The 22,848-nt window shown below is 37.4% G+C and overlaps 1 protein-coding gene across 1 annotated transcript in view; it reads left to right on the top strand.

Moving 5' to 3' along the window:
- The window catches only part of LOC150101944 (DNA-binding protein P3A2-like), a 158,319-nt gene that overhangs the window by 21,049 nt on the left and 114,422 nt on the right, over window positions 1-22,848 (top strand). Inside the window, exons 3-4 of the mRNA XM_090399939.1 lie at window positions 3,853-3,979; window positions 13,352-13,501. Coding sequence (XP_090256065.1) covers window positions 3,853-3,979; window positions 13,352-13,501 — 277 coding nt within the window. The remainder of the gene's footprint in view (window positions 1-3,852; window positions 3,980-13,351; window positions 13,502-22,848) is intronic.

The following is a 22,848-nucleotide window of genomic DNA, read 5'->3' as shown; positions in this document are numbered from 1 at the left end:
TGGTCCTGAAGTTAAAAAGTTATCCAGCGATCCAGCCAATTCTCATTCGAATTGTCTTTTCCTGTTTTGTGCACCAGATAACTTCTTTGGCTTTTTTTTTCCCGACATCTAGGGGTTAAAATACTTGGTTAGACTTTAAAATAAGAAGAGCGATAAAAGTTGTCTACCAAAATAAATAAAAATTTCTGAAATTTCCCCTTAAACTCATTTTATAACCCCTTAACCGACTATTATTTTTTAAGGTGAATGGCCCAAAATTGACTATTTTTTTAATTTAGTTGAAATTTAGTTGAAGTTTTATTTAGTTGAGCCTTAGTTGAAATATGGAAACCTTCAATAATAAAAATCAATAAACAACAAGCAATTGGTTGAAATATGGATAACACATGTTCACTTCAAATCTGACAAAATAGCAAGGGAAGGCGGAAACAATAAAACTATATTGTAGTTCACTTCACCCCTCTTTTATTATTCATCATTCTGCCGCTACAAATTTAATAGCAGAATGACGAATAATAAAAGAGGGGTGAAATGAACAACAATGTAGTTTTATTGCTTCTGCCTTTGAACATTCTGATACTATCTATTGGTTTTTTTAAGTTTCCATTTGATTTCAGTAATTTTTACTTACTTATTCATTTTTAATTTGTTCTGTTTGGATAATTAAAAAATATATATTTATTTAAATTAAGGGGATATTAAATCTCACATTTTTTCAAAACCGAAACAAGTAATATATATTTATTTAATTAATTTAATTATTTATTTAATTAAGTCTGCCTGCAGACCACCTGTCCCATCGTCGTGGACCACAGGTTGAGAAACACTGTTATATTCCATTGTGTACAACTCTGTCACCTGGATTTTCAAGAACTGTGGAAACAGTGGAGAAAGTACAAAGAAAAGTAATCAAAATATCACAACTATAAAATGTTGATTGATTATGAGGTACATTGAAGGACGCATGTTGTATAGTAAGTAGCAGAAAAAGCAGAAATGTAATAGATATAAATGAATATGGTATTCTTATAGGATAAATACAGCAGAAAATTTTCCAGTATGTGATAAGAAGAGATTATTATTATTCAGGCCTCCATGGTGTCAAAAGACTCATCATGGGAGGTCCTTCCTAAGAAGTCTATCAAGACTCATCGGGGGGGGATGTCCCCCCCCTAAGAAACACAAAGTCTATCATACCACTCCTTAAACCAATTGACCGTTCTCGTTCTCACCACTCCATCAGGCAATGCATTCCATGGTTCAACCACCCTCCATGCAAAGAAACTACTCCTCACACTCTTGCTCACAGTTTCCTTTCGTAACTTCCAGGGATGGCCTCTTGTCATCACTCCTTACCACTGTTCAACCAAGCAAAAGAACTAACCAGTGTCAACCCTGTAACCACCTTTCAACAGTTTAAAAGTCTCAATCATGTCATCTCTCCTTCTTCTATCCACCAAACTCTGCAGTCCACACCCTCAGCCGATCCTCATAACTATCATTGTTCAGTCCTGAAACTTTGTTATCTGCCTTTGTGCCCTTTCTACAGTTAATTTATCCTCTTTAAATCCTGGAGACCATATCTGAGAACAATAGTCCAAGTGTGGTCTGATCAGGGTCTTATACAAGGGAATGATAACTGTTTTATCTCTGCAGGTCAGCATCCTTCTCATTATTGCAGCAATCCTGTGTTACCTTCACCACCTTTGCAATATGTCCCCTTATAATCATCAATCATCAACCCCAGATCTCTTGTCTCCCCTTCTTCCTGCAGTATCCCATCAATGTTTCCTAAACCTCAAGACCTTACATTTTGCTGCCATTAAACTGAAACTCCCCCATTCATTTGCCCATCTATCTAGCTTATTCTAATCCTCTTGCAGGGCTGCTGCATCTGCATTATTACTAATAATCCATCCCAGCTTTGCATCATCTGCAAACAACTGAATATCCCCTTGCAATCCACTGACAATGCCATTGATATACAGGTTAAACAATATAGGTCCCAGTACTGAGCCCTGTGGGACCCCACTTGTAACCTCTACTTCCTTGAAACTGTCCCACCGTACACAACTCTCTGATACCTATTGGACAGCCAATCCTGAATCCAGTTGACCAATCTGACATCCAGATCCATGTGCTGCAACTTAAATATCAGCTTATTTAAGCTGATATATCACCCTGTCAAATGCCTTTGCTAAGTCTAAGAAAATGGCAGTATATGCCTTTCTCTCATCTAATGCTCTTGTAACTTTATCATTAAAGACTAGTTTATTGCTAAAACAAGAACGCCCCTTCACAAATCCATGTTCATTCTCATAGATAACATTACCCTCATCTGCCCAATGCTGTATACGGTCCTTCACTACTTTCTCCAAGATCTTACTAACTACTGATGACACACAAACTGGCATATAATTAGACACTTTCAGTCTGTTACCACCCTTATGCAATGGCACTATCTTACTTTCCTTCCCTTCCATGTGCACCTTTCCTGCAGCCTGACTTTCATTGAAAAGCCAGGTCAAAGGCACTGTCAGTTCCCTAGCACATTCTCTCAAAACTCGTGGTGAAATACCATCCACAGATATAAGTGGAAGTTAAATAAAAGTGTTGTCAGGAGTAAGAAATAGATTTGCTCACATTGAATGAAGAATAGGTTGCAGGAGGAAGTACATTATGCAACATATCCATCATTATGCAAATTATATTATTTTGATATATCCACATGGATGTACAAAAACAATAATAAAATTTCACTCACTTGAACACACATACACATGCACAAGACTGGACAAAATAAAAGCCATTTTATTTAGAACCTACTGAATAGATATCCTTTAATATATTATGATTAATTTCTATCACTCATCCATCCATCCTCAGATGGATTGAGTCCCCCCCCTCTAATTAGGGGCTTACGACTAATTAATGCAAGCTGGGTCATCACCCCTTGCTGCATCCCATAAGGGCAGTATTCCTGACTGTAATCCATGTGTGTTCATAGGGCCTGATTTGCCTATTCTAGGAGACGAAAAACCCAAGTTTCCAGGAGAAAAAATCACCCTACCTCCATATGAGACTAGCTAATTCACCTTTAGTCGAAAGAAACCAGATAAAGCCTTTCTTTCATGCTTACACAATGATCAGAATACATTATGAAAATTATGGATGCAACTACCATGTTAGAGTAAAACTTTAGTTTAATGTGAACCAAAATATACACTCGATGTTTTGACCTTCACATTGAGGTCATCTTCTGGAGTATACGTATATATACAAAGAAACAAGCTGCACTACAATCTACACGGCATGCTAAAATTATTGATCAACCATTAAAACTATTTACCTGACCTCTGGTGCTAGAAAAAAAAAAAACCTCACTACATCAAGCCTAGAGTCCTGTTATTATTATTATTATTATCTATTAGGTTACAAAGTTAAATTAAGCTGGAGAGTAACATGTTCATACATAAAATAATAGATAAATAAATAAACAGAAATTAAAATTACTTATATAAATATACATATAAATTGCAGCTGGTATGGTTAGTGGCCAATAAAAAATGAAAAATTGCTTCGAGTCCTAAAGTCAGGGTTTGCTGGAAACTAAGTGGGCTGAATGTGTGTCATACAAATTCTTGGGATTTTTAAACCCCCATTATTATTAAGATTTGGGTGGTTAATCAAAATTTCACAGGCTTCTTTAAATTTCTGTTCATACCAAGTTTTTGTATGATTCAAAGAGCAAGTACTTTCCAATCAATTCGATGTTTGTGTTCTTTTTTATGAATAGGGTTTGTACGTCCAGTTTCCCCAATATAAGGTAAGTTTTATTGTTTGTTTTTTCAGGAAATTAAAGGCTACTATAGATGAGTATACCACAAGAGTTGGTCAGCAGGCTGTTGTGTTAGTAGTAACACCTGGTAAGCCACAAAACAACTTTAAAGTGTTTGGAGCACACCCATTAGAAAATGTGGTAAGTAAATATATTAAAAACTTTGTGTTAAAATTTTCATGTCTCCTAATGTTAAATAAAATTATTGGATAGACAAAATATTTCTGTTTAAATTTTTGAATATACTGCTTTTGATCAACAGATTATTTTATATTGAGCAGTTTTTAAATCTATGTGAATGGTTTACTTGTATCTGGAAGTTTTTCAACATTCCAAATCATATACAGAAGCCCCATTTGGATCTTGACATGGGGAAATGTGATCTCCCTAAATGAACATCTAGTATATGTTTGGTTAATCCCATCTCAAATGAACTGTGTTTTCTAGATGTTCTTTCTTCTCCTAGGCAGTTATTTTTTTTTCTGCTTTCTTTAATAGTGATCAAGTAAAAGGCTTTTCTAAATTAACTCTTCACATCATAAGATTTTATATAATTATATAAATTTAAATCGAGGCACAAAACGTTGATGTTCTATTTCCAGAAACAATAGTCCAACCATGAGAACAAGGTATAGAAGTCATGATGGATACTGTCCCATTTGGCACTGTTATAATGCCAAACTACTCTTGTATGGGAGTGGCTGTGTAAAGATTGTTGCATGGAGAGGAGATGAGCCCTAGATTGTGGTCAGAATTACCCTAGGAGGCCCACTACCTTCACTGTATATTTAGAAGGGTCATTGTTGAGGAAGAGATCTGGGGTGTTTAGGGAGTGGTTCGGATTATCTGGTATTCTGGTTGGCATGTGAACAATTTGTGTAAGGTCATTGGATGGCAAACTTCAGCATCTTTGTCTGCCGACTGTACAATTGGAGGAGGAAAGCCAGTTGGTGTTGTGGACATTAAAATCTCCTAGGAGAATGATTTCAGTATTAGGGAAGTGGGACTAGAGAAAATCAATTTTTAAGGAGAGAACATTAAAGAGCTCAGAATGGTTCATGGCATTAGGGGAGCGATAGAGACAGCAAATGAATTTGACTGAGTGTGGAAAGGGAGATTTTCAACCAAAGAAGGTCAAAGTTGAATGATTCTAGGTTGGGTGCTCTCTGGCAAGGTATGTCAGAGTGGATATATGCATAGACACGACTTTTAGGTCGAAAGGAGTTAAAGAGTCTATAGTTTGGCAGGTTGAGATGAATAGTGCTGGGGGGGGGAGGATTTGAGTTTCTGCCAAAGAGAGTGGGTGGGGTTTGGTAAACTGAAATTGGTAGTGGACACTATTAAGGTTGGAGTTGAGGCCATGAATGTTAGTAAAGTGGATATGCAAGGTTCTGTGGGGTATATATTTGACTGCAAGGGTCTTGCACGTTTCCTATGCAGTGCCTGCATATTGTCTCCATGGTGGCTACTAGTGGCATCACTTGATTTTTGCACTAATTTTACAGATTCTCATTAGTTTGTTATAGTGAAAAGAAATTTCACTACAGTTTCTCCAGTGAAATTTCTTTAGAATAGCATTGCATCTATGTAGTTATGGCCAGGACTTTTCAGTATGATAGCAATGTTTGCTACAGTAAAAATCAACTATATCTTTCTCTCTTTTCATCCCCTTGGGATTCCACCTTTGTTCAGACCTAAACAGCCTGTTCATAGACACTATTATTATGCTTTCATACTTTGTCGTTAATATTCCATCAAGATTTTGCAATATTCTGAGTGCTTCTAGTTCATCTATCTCTGTTCTTACATTTCATCCCATTATGTCAGTCATGTTATATCTGTCTGAACAGTAGAGCTTAATGAAGTGATCACTGTATTTCAACTATTTGTTCTGCTGCAGTCACCCTCCTGTCATCTGCATACATCAATTATCTATACAAATTAAGTGGATATTGAATCCAACATTATTTCAAAGCCGAATATATAGAAACTACAAGAGTTTCGTGCCGAATATAGAAACTATAAAAGTTTTGGTGGATCCATGTGTACGCAACCTTTCAGGACAGGGGCAACTTGTGATAGATGTGGAGTAAGTTCTGATCACTTTCCTTAGTATTCTCCATAATGCAAGCACATCTCCTTGCAGACATGTATGATGCATAGCATCATACATGTCTGCAAGGAGATGTATGATGCTATGCATTATGGGAAGGGGTCACTACTACCCATAATGCATAGCATCATACATGTCCGTGATGTCCATGATCAGATGATCATGGCCTTTCTTGACATAAATAATTCACACCTTAGTATTCTTTTCCACTACACACTATTTTCCACTTGCAATTGCCAATGCTATATAAATCCCAAATCTCTCAAATCCTAGCATACTGTTCTCACATTTAGAGTGATTTACTAAAAACTTCCCTAAAAAAAGTTTGATGCAGTCCAGTTTTAACAGATGAACTGCTTTCCAATTCACTCTAGTCACTTTCTCATAAACATCAGTTTGTTTCTACACTATGCCTTTTCTAAGATATCTTTATGAGTATTGCTTTATTGAACTGTCCCTGCCATCCTTCCTCCAAGCATGCAAAAAAATAAACAATTAGTTACTGTCAGCATTCATACATAGTTGTCAGGTCTGACCAACTGCTAATCCTATTCCTCTCTCTTCTTGAAGCAGTTCTCATACTATTTTCTCAAGGCCTGTGAGTACCTGCAGCCATTCAAGAAACAAATCAAATAAGTTTCTTCCCTACTTTCTCCTTAATCACTTATCCACATATGACACTCATGATTTGCTATAGGATTTGCAGTCTCTCTTGTGCAAGTTGATGTGTATGTGTGTGTGTAATAGTGAAACTTAATAAACTCTTTGTTCTGGATGATCTGAAAGGTCTAAAAAATGTCTGCAAAATTTGTTATATATATATATATATATATAAGTAATATATATATATATATATTGCATATATAAGTAATATATATATATTACTACTGTATACAATTTTTTATACATATATCACTGATTTTTTGCTGGTATTATGTCACCTAGTTTGATATACTTCTTTATTCATGGGAACTAAATGTGGGGGGTATAACCATAATATAACTATAAAATAAAAAATATTTATTCTGCTAGTTTCTTATGCTCTGGGGCATACTTCATCAGGAATACAGTTATTTCTCAATTAAAAAAAATAGTGGCAGAATGATTCTATAAACAATGGAATTAATGTCATTGAAATGTCCCCATCGTTTTAAAATCACACACACACACACACACACATCATTGTTTATTAGTGCTAAGTAATGTTCATGATCTAGCTGTGTGAATTTTAAGTCTTTTATGCAGGCTAACCAAAGTTACTTTAGGGCAAGGCTTTGATTTTGCATTGTCATTTTGGATGCTTTTTTAAACTTTATGACTGTAGCTTCAGTTCCAGAAAGTGGTATATGAACTATGAGGCATAAAGCAAATTTAATTTAGCATATACAACCTTCTTGTTAGAAAACATCAGGAGATACACCGCTGGTCACCTTAAATTTAGTTACCCCCCCACACACATACACACACACATCAACTTGTACGAGAGAGACTGCAAATCATGAGTGTCATACGTGGATAAATACTTTTTGATATTTGTCTATCAGTCACCCACTTATCCAAGTCAAGAGTTTATATTCCAGTCCTATATCTTCCAGTGTATGCAGTAACCTTTCATGAAGTATCTTGTCAGATGCCTTACAAAAGTCCAGTAGTATCGCAGTTTATCCATTCCTTTTATCCAATTCAACTACAACATTATCATAAAGTATGAACAGATTGCTCAGACATGACCTCCCTTTAGTAAGCCCATGCTGTTCCTAACAAAGATTGGATGGGAATATTCAAATGTTTACAGATGATGCAAAGTTGGGATGAACTATGAGGAGTAAAGCAAATGTTCTTGCCTTACAAGAAGACTTGAATACATTGAGTGAATCGGCATGGGAGTGGGGATGACAGTTCAATGTTGCAAAATTTAGTTTTAAAATTTGGGAAACAAAGATGGGATGTAGGACTTAACGTGGTGTAGATATATTGTTGGGGGTAGAGGAAATAAGAGGTCTTGGGGTGATGTTGGATAAAACTTAGAGGACACATTGCCAAAATTGTGAGGACAACACAATGAATTCTAGGAATAATGCTTTGATAACAAGGCCTTGATAAGACCTCACTTGGACTATTGTGCGCAGGTCTAGTCTCCTGGTTTCCATTGTGATTCTGATATATTAGAGAGAGAGTACAAAGGAGAGTGTTAGAAATGATATCAGGATTGTGGAATACTGATTATGAAGAGAGAGATTGAGAATTTGTAGACTGCAGACACTAGCAAACAGGAGAAAGAGGGGGGTGATATGATCGAGACTTACAAACTTTTGAAGGGATCATACAAAATTTCAATTGATGGAATTTTTCAATTTATGGAGGGTGGGGAAAGAACAAGAGGGCATCCTTGGAAGCTGAGAATCAAGGCTGCCAAGAAGGGTGTGAGGGCTAGATTTTTCTATCATAGGGTGGTGCATGATTGGAATGGATTGCCATTGGATGTTGTGAGTGCAAGCAGTGTGAATGAATTCAAGAATAAGTATGATAGTTAGTATGTGGCCTTCCTCGATGAGTCTCTGACTCTCTGTAGGTCTCTGTCTTTTAATCATAATAATAATGCAGAGGAAAGATTGAGTGAATAGGAGGAAGAAGGGTGATATGATAGAGAAGTACAAATTGGTAAGTGGTTGCTATGGGATTAACATTGAAGAGGTTTTTTATAAAATCATGGGAGATTGGGGAAGAACAAGAGGTCATCTTGTGAGCTGTATAAGAAGGGTGTGAACAAGGGAGTGAGAAGCAGGTTTTTTACATGGAGAGTTGTGAATTCATTGGAATGCATTGTCTGAGAGAGTGCCTGCAGAGGATTTGAATGTGTTTAAAAAAAGGTATGACGAGATGTCTGACAAAAGGTCCTGCTAGATGAGTCAGTAACTCCATGCGGTCTTAGGATAATAATAATAAAGTATAGCTTGTCTGTCTGTAAGGAAGTCATTTCACTTTAAAATCTTCACAACCAATCTAGAAATATTGATAAATCTCTTTATATACCCCCTACAGCATTTTCTTCTTCTGCAGCTCATTCTTAAAGATATTATACATCCATCTAACTCATACCTGATTAATCCTCCATACCCTAGGTATACAGTTCAATAGAGACCCTCTTCTTCTTCTCTCTTCCATCATCTATGTGGATGATGATGATGAGGCCGAATGAACTCTTTCCACTTCTGTCTGTCTCAGGAGAATCTGAACTATTCTGTCCAGTTTGGTGTTGCTTGTTGTGATTTGGTTTTCAAGTCCTCTTTTATTTTGTCTATCCATCTAATTCTGGGCTGTCCTTTGGATCTTTTACCTTCCATCGTTGTATTCAGGGCTTTAGATGGTAGTCTTTCTGTTCCCATTCTGGTCACATGGCCAAACCATCGCAGTCTTCTTTCTTGGATTTTGTCTATTGTTATTTCTTGTTTTATTCATTTCCTTATGTCTTCATTTCTTAGTCTATCCAGCAGAGATACTCCAAGTAATCTTCTTAGCCATCCCATTTCAGTAGTTAATAATTTTTTCTCTTCAGCCTTCTTCCTTTTTGAGATTCCAGCATTCACTTCCATATAGGAGTACTGGGAGGACCATTGTTTCATAGATTCTTACTTTTGTTACTTGTTTGATGTCCCTTGACTTCCATATTTTATTAAGTCATTCAAACATTTGGGATGCTTGACTAATTCATCTGTTTATATCTTTTGTGATTTCACCATTGTACTCAATAACTCCTCCAAGGTAGGTGAAGTTTTCTACCTGCTCTGGATTCTTACTATCAATTTCAATTTTCAGATTGGTGCGTCTTTTTCCTATATGAATAATTTTTGATTTGTCTATATTTATGTTTAATCCAAATTTTATATACTCCTCCTTTATTTTATCATATATTCGCTGTAGATTTTCATCTGTGTTTGCAAGTAATGCAATGTCGTCTGCAAATTTTAAATTTGTTACATTTTTCCCATATATTTTGATTCTGGAGTCTTCATTGTTTAAGACCTTACTGGTTGCTTCTTCCAGTGTAAGATTGAGCAGAGTAAGACAGATTGCATCCCTGTCTTACTCTGCTCTCTGTATGGAGCAGCCAGTTGGTTAAGGTGTCCTCCATTCGTACTGCACTTTAAGATTTTTCATACAGATTCTTTATTATTCTTATAGTTTTGTTGAAAATTTTAAATTCTTCCATAGTTTTCCATAGTTCTCTTCTACGGATTGAATCAAATGCCTGACGAAAGTCTATGAAATGTATCTTTTGGTTGGTTAGAGTTCATTTGGTTTCAATGGTTAAGTTTTGTCAAGTGTCAACCACCACTCCTTGACCTGAATTCAGCCGCTCCTAACATGGAGTACAGACACTGTTTGCAGCCGATTCACCGAATACAGTCACTGCTTGAGATCGCCATATCTGGCTACCCTCACTTAGTTTAGCCTGTGGGTCTACACAGTTTACTGGGGTGTGGCAGCTACCAGTTTACAGTAGCTTCTTGGAGCCATAAGTGAGAGTTGGGTGTCCAGTAAGAACCAATCCATCTGAACCACAATTACGTGCGACTGTCCAAGTGGAGAGGTACTATCTCTCCTCAACACCCCATGTCATTAAGAGTCATCTAGAGACCCTCTAGATGACTCTTAACTATATCCCATGCGCTATGAACATTCTCACCTTGCAGTGTTTTATGCCATGATAGAGATTTAAGCTTCTTCCTAAGTATGTCATAATCACCTGCCTTGTAGTTCCACAAATTCCCCCTTCTTGATAGAATATTTTTCATATTTCACAATCTCCTCAAGTCAAGGCTGCATCGTCACTTTCACCAATTGGAGGCAATGTGGTCACCTTGGTTATGGATAGCTCTTCTGGTTCAGTACTTATCAGTAATTCAGGAATTATCTCTGAATAGGTGCATAAATTCTATTTCCTTCCTGTCATGTAATCTTTCTTCTTCCAGTATTTATCTTCATAATTGAACTCCCCATAAAGAATGAAACTGAATTTATTGAGCTGTTGTGAGACAACTTCCTCAAGCAGCATGTGACAGAAGGAACTCATGATCAAAGAGTAAAATGGAAAATGACTATGGCGGCAGATCCAGGTGGAGACTTTACAATTGGTGAGGTTACAGAGACATGTATCAACAGTGAGATAGATGAATAGAAGGTATTCAACATATTAAAAAAATATGAAGGTGAACGCAGCAGTGGGACTGGATGGCGTATTAGCCCGTGTATTACGTAAATGTGCAAGAGAAATCGCATTGTCTCTGATGAAGTTGTTCAATATAAATCTCAGCTGCGGCAGGGTTCCAAGGGAGTGGAAAGAGAGTAAGTTAGTACCATTGCATAAAGGTGACTCCAAGACAGAGGGTAGCAAACATCAGACCAGTTAATATTTCAGGAGTGGTTGTTAAAGTATTGGAAAAGTTGGTGAAAGGTAAAATACAACAGTGGGTGGATAGGGATGCCATACTCTATAGTGGGCAGCATGTAAAAGGTAGTTCCCGTTTTCATAACTTATTCACATTTTATATTAAAGTGAAAACAAAATTGGATAAAGGTAATGGCTACACCATGATACTGCTCGACTTTGCCAAGGCATTTGACAGAATACCACATGGAAAACTATTACAAAAGCTGGAGCAAATGGGAATGGATGTGATGCTAGTAGCATGGATAGGGAGGTTTGGGGGGGGGGACTGACAGACAGACACCAGAGAGTGGTATATGGCGGAGTTGAATCTAGGAGAATGAAGGTGACTAGTGGAATACCTCAGAATTCAGTACTAGGGACTACTCTTTAATTTGTATATCAATGACATAGAGAGAGAGATATAAAAGGGGATATTCAGTTGTTTGCTGATGATGCAAAATTGAGGCAAGCAATAGTTGATAAAGGTGATGATGTAGATATCCTGCAGGATGATTTAAATAAATTGGAATTGTGGGCAAAGGATAATGTTGCAAAATGTAAGGTTATGCACTTCAGGTTGGAAAGGTTGCATGTGGTGTATGGTGTATCATATTGATAGTATTGGATTGCAAGAAATTGATGGTGCTAGGGACCTGGGGATAATGGTGGACAGAGAGTTGAAGTTCAGAGGGCATATTGCAAAAGTTGGTAAAATGCTCAAAGGATTACATGGATGTTGAAAAACATGCTAACAAGTAAAGATAGGGAAGTTATTATCTCTCTTTATATAGCTGTGACTTGGCTGGAGATTTCTTGGAGACTGGGAAGTGGTAGAGAGGATTCAGAGATGAGTGACCAAGATGGTGACAGGTCTATGTGGTCTTATTCCCTACAAGGATAGGTTGACGGTTTAAGGGTTACAAAGTTTAGTTGATAAGCAGAAAAGAGGGGACATAATAGAAACTTTTAAAATATTAAAGGGGTTTTATAAAATTGATGCAAGTGAAATTTTTCAATATATGACAAATAAAGAACTTGGGACCATTTGTGGAAGCTGTGTAAGAGTGTGGTTATAAGGGTGTGCAGACCAGATTTTTTGCATGGAGAGTGGTGGGTGTGGATTGCCAGAATTGGTTGTGAATTCCCTGATGGTGAATGGATTCAAAGAGAGGTATTGATAGGATTTGTGTGTATAATGGTTAATTTGAGTCTCCCATGATGAGTCTCTGGACTCCATGGAGATGCTGTAAAATAATAATAATAATAATAATATATTCTTTGTTTTTATTTTTTACCCGTCCCCCTTCATATCTTTGAGAATAAGAATAGAGTCCAGTATACATTTGTAGTCATCGTGATCATTTACTTTTTGAATAAAGTTATAGTTCTTGGTTATTTTAAGTTCCAATAATTGCTTATTATTATTATTATTATTTGTTATTTTGACCTGAAGTAAAAAAAAAATTCAGAATATGTTAATTATTTTAACCTTTTTTTTTATGTCAACTGTTTTGGTGTACTGTGGAACACTTTACTGTACTATAGAGTACAATCTGTATAAATATGGAATAGTAATTGTACTCTACAGTATAACTGTTGGAATAGTTGGTTGCACTAGACTAATACAAAATGCATCATTTTATGATTGTATGTTATCATTTCCTTATTTGATTTTATTAAGTTTTCAGAAAATAGTTCAGTTCTTAATAGCAGTAACAAATTTAAATAGCGACTACAAATTATATATTAATGAGGTATTTTATAGAACTTCCTACAAAATATTAGAGATCAGATCAGCACATCAGAAATCGAGACACCCTGTAGTAGCAGTATGAAATATGTGAACCTTTGTTTTAGAGAGTTGACTATTATTAAGCAGTTATCTTTCCTAATCTTGTATTATCTGATATTTTATTGGACTCTGTAGTTTTTGATGATATTCAGTTGTACCTAATTTTAATTTTCTCAGATCAGAAATTGTAGGAATGTAATCATGCAAGAACTAGAATCTGCCTTAGCGCAACAAGCACCTCCCCAATCTCAAGATGATCCAACTCTACATGAACTGCCGCCCTTAGTTATTGATGGCATTCCTACTCCTGTTGAAAAAATGACTCAGGTAAACTGTTTTAATGATAATTTTATATAGTGCAAAAGTAAGACATCACATCATCATGCTGACCATATTGTACCATCATGCTAACCATATTGGTCTGTTCCATTGATCTCATTATCCTTCTAATATCCTCTTTTGAGGTCTAACTGACCTTCTCTTTCCAATTGGTTTATATTTTATTAATTGTTTAGGCACACCACATTCTACATTAATCTTGAATAAGTTATTTACGTAAACATTTTAGATAACTGCATATGACTTTGTAGTACTGATTCTTCATCATGTGGATAGCATTCTGCTCTCCAAACAATAGACTACAGATTTGAATACCATTGTAAACAGGTATGGCATTTATCTTTAGGTGTCAGATGATTTTCAATGTCCAGTGTGAGACTTTCATCCTGCTTATTGGAGGACTTAGGTGACTTGAAAGAGTTCCATGTTTGGTCACTAGAACAATGTTTCCAGATTATCTTACTCTTACCCATCCATAGTATCGATATCACATTGGAGGTGCTAGCATCGCCGTAGCACGTGGCGGTGAATTTGAGCTGTGCAGAAGAAACTGATTTTTAATCGGTGAATAGTCCGTTTTTTTCCCCCGTTTTTCTACGATTTTGAGTGCTAAATTGTTTCTCTGAATACGAGTGTACTTCAGTGGTTGTTTTTTGGAAGTTAGTTGCTGTCGTGATATAATATATTTTGGTTACCGTCTGGATCAAATAACAGTGGAAGACAAAATGAAGCTAAGTTTTCATTACTGTATTTAGTTATATTTCATTTTATTTAATTATATTTAGTGTACTTAAATGTTTTGTTTTGCTTGTAATTGTTTGTACTTTTTCTTTCTTATTTATTTAACGGAATTTATTAATTGAATAATTATTAAAGATTATGCTACTTGGCAGTAAGGAATGATGGCTGATTCAGCTGCAGTCACAAGTGGCATATCGCCAAGTCCTCTGCCATTTAAGAACTCTATTATAAGCAATATCATAAGGGACTTTGTGGCATGCAGTACTTGCGACATGTATGCATTTCAGGAATTGGATATGTGGCTTGTGAAAGAGAGCAGAGAGCGTATGTGCTCAAAAGGCAGGCATTTGGAGGAAATAAGTGCGTTAGAAATATCAATATCCGACCTTGTTGCTCCAGGAACGGGGAATGAATGTAGGAAGACAAGTAGTGTGATAGGAGAGAATGAAAAAAATATATATATGAATGAGAAAATAATAGTTGATAGTGTGGAAGTGTGAGTGACTGTGAAAGTTTAGGAGATGGTTTTGCTTGGAAGAATGAATTTAGATTAAGAGTGACTGACCTGCAGAGGGAGATAGATGAGCTGAAAGAGCAGGTGGAATGTCTTGTGAATGAGAGCAGAAGTATGAAAGATAAGATTAGGAGAATGGAAGAGATAAATGCAAGGCGAATCAGAGTAGGGGAGAGAGAGAGAATTTTGGGAGTGTTAGAAGAGGAGAGAAAGGAAACAGTAGAAGAGAGGGAATGAGAGAGAGGTATGGGAATGCTAGCAGACGACAGGATGGAAACAGTAGGAGAGACGGAATGAGAGAGAGATATGGAAGTGCTAGAAGAGGAGAGAATGGAAATGGTAGGAGAGATGGAATGAGAGAGAGGTATGGGAATGCTAGAAGACGAGAGGATGGAAACAGTAGGAGAGACAGAATGAGAGAGAGATATGGAAGTGCTAGAAGAGGAGAGAATGGAAATGGTAGGAGAGATGGAATGAGAGAGAGGTATGGGAATGCTAGAAGACGAGAGGATGGAAACAGTAGGAGAGACAGAATGAGAGAGGGATATGGAAGTGCTAGAAGTGGAGAATATAGAAACAGTAGGAGAGAGGGAATGAGAGTGATGTATGGGAGTGCTAGAAGAGGAGAGAATGGAAACAGTACTAGGAGAGAGAGGTATGGGAATGCTAGAAGAGAGGGAATGAGAGAGAGACCTATGGGAATGAAAGAAGAGGAGAAAATGGAAACAATAGGAGAGAGGGAATGGTAAGAGGTATAATGTATGGCGACTCAATGATCCGTTGTGTTCAAGATAGGATGCGTGAGGAGTGTTTGCTAGGAGGAACAATAGAAGGAACAATATGGCAATTAAGAGAGGTGAAAGGGTGGATGAGATGATCGTGATGGTAGGAACAAATGACTTGATTGGTAATGTAAGTCGGGTAGTGAGTGATATGAGATTTTTGCTTGAGGCTATATGGAAGAAGACAGAGAGAGGAAAAATAGTGTGCGTGTTGCCTAGGTATGATAATGACGAGCTGAGCAGAAGAGCAGTAATATTGAATCACATAATAGCTAGAATGTGTGACAAGAGAGGACTGGTATATGTGGTTGCTTCGAGTGCGTTTGAGGAAAGAGAGGAATTGTATGCGAGAGACCACTTACATTTGAATGAGGAAGGACGTAGGTCTGGAGAGATTGCTGTTCTGAACGAGTCAGTGTGTCCCAGGGAGGATGATAGCAGAGGTGACCTCTTGTGGGAATGGATACTTGGGAGAAGGGAGACGACATCAGGTAACACTGAGCCCAGTGGAGTCTAGAGGGGATAATGCTGGGTATATGCTAGAAACAATGGCATTTATATGCTTTATACTAATGCCAGGAGTATCCAGAATAAGGGAGAGGAATTGGTGGTGCAGATAGCATCAGCCTGGCCAAAAATTATTGGGATCACTGAGACATGGTTGACAGAAGAGGATATAATAACAGGAATAGAAGTCACTGGGTACAGCATTTTTTGGCAGGATAGGAGGGGAAAGCATGGTGGAGGGGTACTGCTTATGATAAGTGACGACCTATGTCCTCTAAGAGTGGAGACTTTGGAAGGCAGTGAGACAAATGATTTTGAGAGCATATGGTGTGAGGTAGAGGTGGGCAAGACAGGATATTTAGTGGGGTGTTGCTACAGATCCAGGAGCACAGAGGATGGGGACCAGGAGATGTTTAGACAGTTAAGTTTGGCAAGTGCAAGAAGAATGATTGTTATGTGAGATTTTAACTACAGTAGAATAAATTGGAGAGAGGAAGATGCATGTAGCAATAGGGGAATGGAATTTCTAGAATTCTTGAGGGACAAATGTCTTAGGCAACATATAACAGAGGGAACAAGAGGTTCAAGAGTTTTGGATTTGGTTATAGCATCTGAAGAGTTGATAATAACTGATATGACATCTCTCCCACCAGTTAGAGAGAGTGACAAAATGGTTTTGACGTGGAAAATGAATAGACATGCAGGAATATCAAAGAGACTGGAACTTATGTGGACTTTTGGACTTTTGTCTTTTGAGACATCGTAGGATCTCATTTGATACATGGAACTGTCACATACTAGATCTTGCATTTTTCTGTTATACTCGTCTTGATTCATGATAACTGTTGCATTTCCTTTATTGGCTTTTGTAATAATAATATTTTTATTATTATATAACTTTTTTAGGGCAGTTATTTGATTACGTGGCATATTGCTTTTTGGAGGCTTAGACTTGTTTAGAATACTTGCTATATCTAGTCGCACATCGTTATTGGCCATTGCCGGCAGAAGATCATGTATACCCCGTTCAACTTTCATCATAATTTCTAGTTTAGGAATTTGTTTGGGCATGATGGCAAAGTTATGCCCTAGACTGAGAGTGTTCTTGGCTTCTTCAGTGAGTGTTTCCGACGATAGGTTTAAGACCACATGGTCTCGGCGAAGTTGCGGTCAGGACTTCATATGTTTGGCGCTGTTGTAGGAGTTCATATAGGTGTCTGCTTTTTACTTTTGTGAATTCTTTTTTTGCTGCAACTTCGGAGATGTGATGTAGGACAGTTCAGAATTTAACATGTTGATTGTTATTTTGTTAACTTATCTGTTAAATTTCTCCTGATAGGTGTTAATGATAAGAAAACACGGCTCTTTTTTTTTTTTTCATTCATTGATATAAATAAAAGTTTAAGATTGCTTATAACATCTTGTACTATTAATATTTGCAGGGATCTTTGAGTTTCCTTTTCCATAAAAATAGCATCATAATATTGTTTTGCTAGACAGGATATGTTTCTGATGTTATTTGTTTTGAGAGGTTCTGATTTTTATTATTATTATTATTATTATTGTTCCGGGAAACTCCAAGGAGTCGACAGACTCATCGAGGGAGGCCCTAACATCATGTGAAGAACAACTATTCAACATTCACACAGTATCTATCATACCTTGCCTTGAACTCATTCACGGTCGTAGCACCCACAACAGACTCTGGAAGCTTATTCCACTCATTTACCACTCTCCAAGTAAAGAACCTAGCTCTAACACCCTTGTCAACCACGCTCTTGCCCAGCTTCCATGCATGGCCCCTAGTCCTCCCACCACCAGTCATATTTTCAAAAATATCTTCTGGATCAATCTTATAAAAACCCTTCAGTAATTTGAATGTCTCAATCATATCACCCCCTCCTTCGCCTATCGTCCAATTTCTGCAACCCACAAATCTTCAACCTATTCTCATAAGGTTCATTCCACAGACCTGCTATCATCTTGGTCACTCGTCTCTGGACCCTCTCCACTTCCTCCCCATCACGAAGAAACCCTGGTGCCCATAGCTGGGCACAGAAGTCCAGATGGGGTCTTATCAAGGCTCGATACAGAGGAACAACAACTTGTTCGTCTCTGCATGTTAAAGTATTTTTCAGAAGCCAAGTGATTTGGTGAGCTGTTTTAGTTACTTTTGCAATGTGCCCCCTAAACTTCAACTCCCTATCCACCAACACTCCCAAATCCGTGGCCTCATCAATCTCCTGGAGTATGATTCCACCAATGCGATATACTGCTGCTATTCTTTTCACCCCAAAGTGCATAACCTTACACTTTGCCACATTAAATTGACATCCATTTTTCCTAGCCCAGTCCTCCAAACTATCCAAATCATCCTGTAAAATTTTGACATCTTGTGCACTCACAATTGCTCTACCCAACTTTGCATCATCAGCAAACAAGTGAACACTTCCTCTCAGATTCTTTCCAATATCATTGATGAACAAATTGAAAAGCAGTGGTCCAAGAACAGAGCCCTGTGGCACTCCACTAGTCACAAGACGTCTTTTAGACTCCACTCCTGAATAAACCACTCTTTGATATCTCTCCTTCAACCACCCTCTTATCCATCTCACCAATCCTATATCTATACCAATCTGCTCCAGTTTACTGATTAGGGTTCCATGTGGTATCCTATCAAAGGCTTTGGCAAGGTCCAGTAGTATCACTGTAAACCCATTACCCCTATCCAGTTCAGCCGTCACTGTGTTATAAAATGTGAGCAAGTTACTGAGGCATGATCTACCTTTCACAAAACCATGTTGTCTCCCATACAATATCCTATTTTCATCTATCCAATCCTGTATTCTTTTCTTGACTAATTTCTCTAAGACCTTGACAATGATTCCTGATATGCTAATCGGTCGGTAATTTACAACAGCAGTCTTGGAACCACCTTTATGCAGTGGAACTATTTTCCCCTCTTTCCACCCGCTCGGGACTAACCCAGACCCGAGACTCAAATTAAACAAAATGGTCAAGGGTACTGACAATTCTTTAGCTGCTTCTCGTACAACACGAGCTGGTATACCATCCAATCCCACAGATGTATTGACATTGAGGTTATGCAATAGACTACTCACCTCCACTTCATTAACCACAATTCCCGTATAATCTACTGGTTTATTCGTTTCTGCAATGTCACCACCTGGATGATATACTTTTGCAAAGTGCTCACTCAGTAACTCAACTATCTCAACTGATTCAGTTACCTCCCTACCATCGGCATTCTTTAAAATCAATCTGCGATGTACATTTTTCCTTTTACTTGCTAAATATCTAAAAAACTGTTTAGGATTCTCTTTAGCCTGCATGGCCAATGTTCTTTCGTAATCCTTTTTTGCTTTTCTTACCACACTCGTCACCCTTCTGGCCTGCGCTTTATACCGTTCGTGTGCCTGCCGGTCACCCTTCTCCTTAAATTCCCTCTATAGTTGTTTCTTTTTTTCCAACTCAAGCTTAATGGTGTTATTCATCCATTTAACCCCTACTTGATTTATTATTCGGACTCTAGGTATACAGTCAGCCATTGCTTCATGCAAGCGCTTCTTAACTACCTCCCATGCACTATCAACTTCTAGTCCTTGCAGTTGTACATGCCATGGCACTGAACCAATCAAACTCCTAAGCTTGTCATACTTTCCAGCCCGATAATTCCACATGTACCCTGTCTTAAATGAAAATTCTACACCTTTAGCCACCTCCCAAGTTAAGACCCTATGATCACTCTCACCGATTGGTGGCAATGTGGTCATATTTGTTACAGCCAAATCCTCAGATGTAATTACTAGGTCAAGCACTCTCTGACCCCTAGTATTTTCCATTACATGCTGTCGCAGATAGTTATCCCTTAATAACTGCATAAAATCCAGTTCCTTCCTCCCGTGTGTCCTCTCCTCACTCCAATCAATGCGACCATAGTTGAAATCTCCCATAATAATCACCCTCCTTCCACCCATTTCTTCTATTTGCTTGTGCATACTGTCACCACCATCTTTTCCATCATGTGGTCTATAGCAGCACCCAATTGTATATTTAGTTCTGCTAGCCACAATCTCACACCAAATGGCCTCAAATTTGCTCTTTTCTCTATCCTGCAATTCAACTTCTATTCTCCTTGGCTGGAGCTCATCAGCTATCATCAACAATACTCCTCCCCCCCATTTTATTCTCTCTGTCATTCCTGAACACACTATACCCATCACATTCAATCCCACTAGTTATATCATCTACAGTCAGCCATGTTTCACTAATACCTATAACCTGTGGTCTGGAAGTGCCAACCATGGCCAAAAACTCTTCCTTCTTGTTCCTAATACTCCTAGTATTAGTGTACATGAATTTAAGACCCCCATTAGCCCCAACCCTACCTTGATGCCTTATATTAACTATCCCACTCAGATTTGTTGTCCTTATTTGCTCTGGCATATTATATTCATTCTTACATTCAACTGCCTCCATAAGGACTGTATCTCTCCTCCCCCCCCCCCCCCCCCCCCAACAAATCTAGTTTCCCTGAATTTGCACATCCACTACATTCAGCAACACTTTCTCAAGTCTTCTTACACCGTAACCATTCAAATGCAAGCCATCCATCTTATATAGATCCTTTCGCCCATCAAACTCACTCCACATCAAATATTCATCAAATATTTTCTTGATGTTCTTTTTTGATGAAATTTCAATTATCTTCCTGATTTAATAAATCTGCATGAAATCTTAGAATCTTGAAAATGATTAATGGGGACATTTAGTGATGTATCGGTAATGCCAGGTTCTTGATCTTACCTTTGTGAAACTTACTTTTATATTATTATTATTATTATTATGAGAGCATGGTTGAATGTTTAGGGATATATTATTCAAATAAGGAAATTAAATAGTATTTTTTTCAAAAAATGGTTTTTCAAAGTTTTTTGTATTTATTTTATTCCTTAAGAAGAAGTTATATTGTCTCTTCAGTTGGACCTTGAATGTGAACTTATTGCTTGTTGACAGTGCTGCTGACTTTTATGATAGATTGTACACTGGTGTCAAAAGCTAACGACATACTACATTTTTACCTGTATATGAAAAAATTTTCATGACGTCAGCAAAATGTAGACAGAAATTTATTGCCAGCATACATATAAATTATATTACACAAGAAATGTGTTATAAATTTTGTACAGATTATATTGCAATATGTTTTTGCCAAAAGTTACAAATTTCCTAAGGATGTAGTTAAGGAATTAATGTATAGTGCTTACAGAAAAGTAAGATATTTCAGTATGGAATGTCCACCCTGAACTGCAGCATAGCTTTCATAATGTTGTATCATGCTTAGCACCAAGTGATTCAGGAGTTCCTTAGGCAAACTGGCCCACTCCTCCTTATACATGTTTTCTGGGGTTGAGATCTGAGGAGCATGCTGGCCACTTGATTCAATTAATATCCTCGGTCTCCAGAAGTATCTCCACTGCTCATGTATGATGTGGTGTGGCATTATCATCCATAAAAATAAATTCTTCCTGTATAGCACCATGGAACAATCAAACATGATGTTGAAGAACTTCGTTGCATTATTGTTCATCAGTCATAGTCCCTTTTTTCCAGCGCTTGTAGCTTGGTGCATCCCTTAAGCATAACGCCTCCCCACACCATGACCCCCCCCCCCTCAGCACTTCTGAATCTACTATTCCTTTCACATTCTTGTGATAAGCAGTACCACTTTCATATTTCATGCCAGATCGAGTGTCATCTAGAATCAGAGGAAAGACTAAAATGACTCTCATCTGTAAAAGTACATTAGTCCTTTGGTGTCTTGCCTAATTTTTATGGAAACAACACCAGTGAAAACATGCCCTACAATGAGCACGTGGATAAAGGGACACAGACTAGACCTTTGGGCATATAGGCCTAATAGTAGCAGACATCTTGCTACAGTTCGTCGAGATATCTGCATACCAGTGCTTGAATGGGGCTGACTTGCAGCTGACATGCTGTGGTGCATCGATTGTGTTTTGCAGTTATAACCAAAAATCTGTCATACTCTGTGGTAGAGCAAGGACGGCCTCTTAGCAAATGTCTTGAAAACATTCCATTGGTTTGAAATGCTGCCCAGAGACTGTATATAATGCTATGTGAGATTCCAAACTCTCTGGCAATATCTAATTCTGTGGTGTTTTCTTCAAGCTTTCCAATAATTCTTCCCAAGATGAAATCATGTAGATGATGTCTTTGAGACATTATAAGACATCCAATTTTGCAACTTTATTCCTTCACAAAAAGAGCTTCCTTCAAACAATTTTGCTTACTGCAATGTTTTGCTTTTTATCCTGTTGATTGCTACTACGTCACTCCTTTGCACATGATTCAAAAATTTGAAGGTATATTTGCTTTTTACTCAAAATCATCAGTTACACAAATTGCCACAAGCCGATTCATCTGGATTTGCAGTTGTAATCTTCAGAAATAGAGTTCATCCTTAGGTTTTGGACACCATTGTAGTTTGAAATGAAAATGTTGAATATCTTTCTGTTTCACATTTTACTAGCATGTTTAAAAATGCTGCAATCTTTGTCTTCCTTCACTGTGGACTATATATATATATATATATGTATATGTATATATTTTTTTTGTTGATGTTTTTGTTTACAAAGGCAAGAATCTCTTGTAATTCTACCTCTCTCCCATATTAAAAGCTCTCTAGAATAGGGTTACTAGTCATTAGGCAATTTTTTTTTTTTTTACATAGGACGATGAAATATGAG

This window comes from Typopeltis vanoorti, chromosome 11 (genome assembly GCF_054136105.1).
Source record: "Typopeltis vanoorti isolate ZY-2024b chromosome 11, IOZ_Tvanoo_1.0, whole genome shotgun sequence".
Lineage (NCBI taxonomy): Eukaryota > Metazoa > Arthropoda > Arachnida > Uropygi > Thelyphonidae > Typopeltis > Typopeltis vanoorti.
The sequence above is the reverse complement of the archived record's forward strand: the minus strand, read 5'-3'. Positions and strand labels throughout refer to the sequence as shown.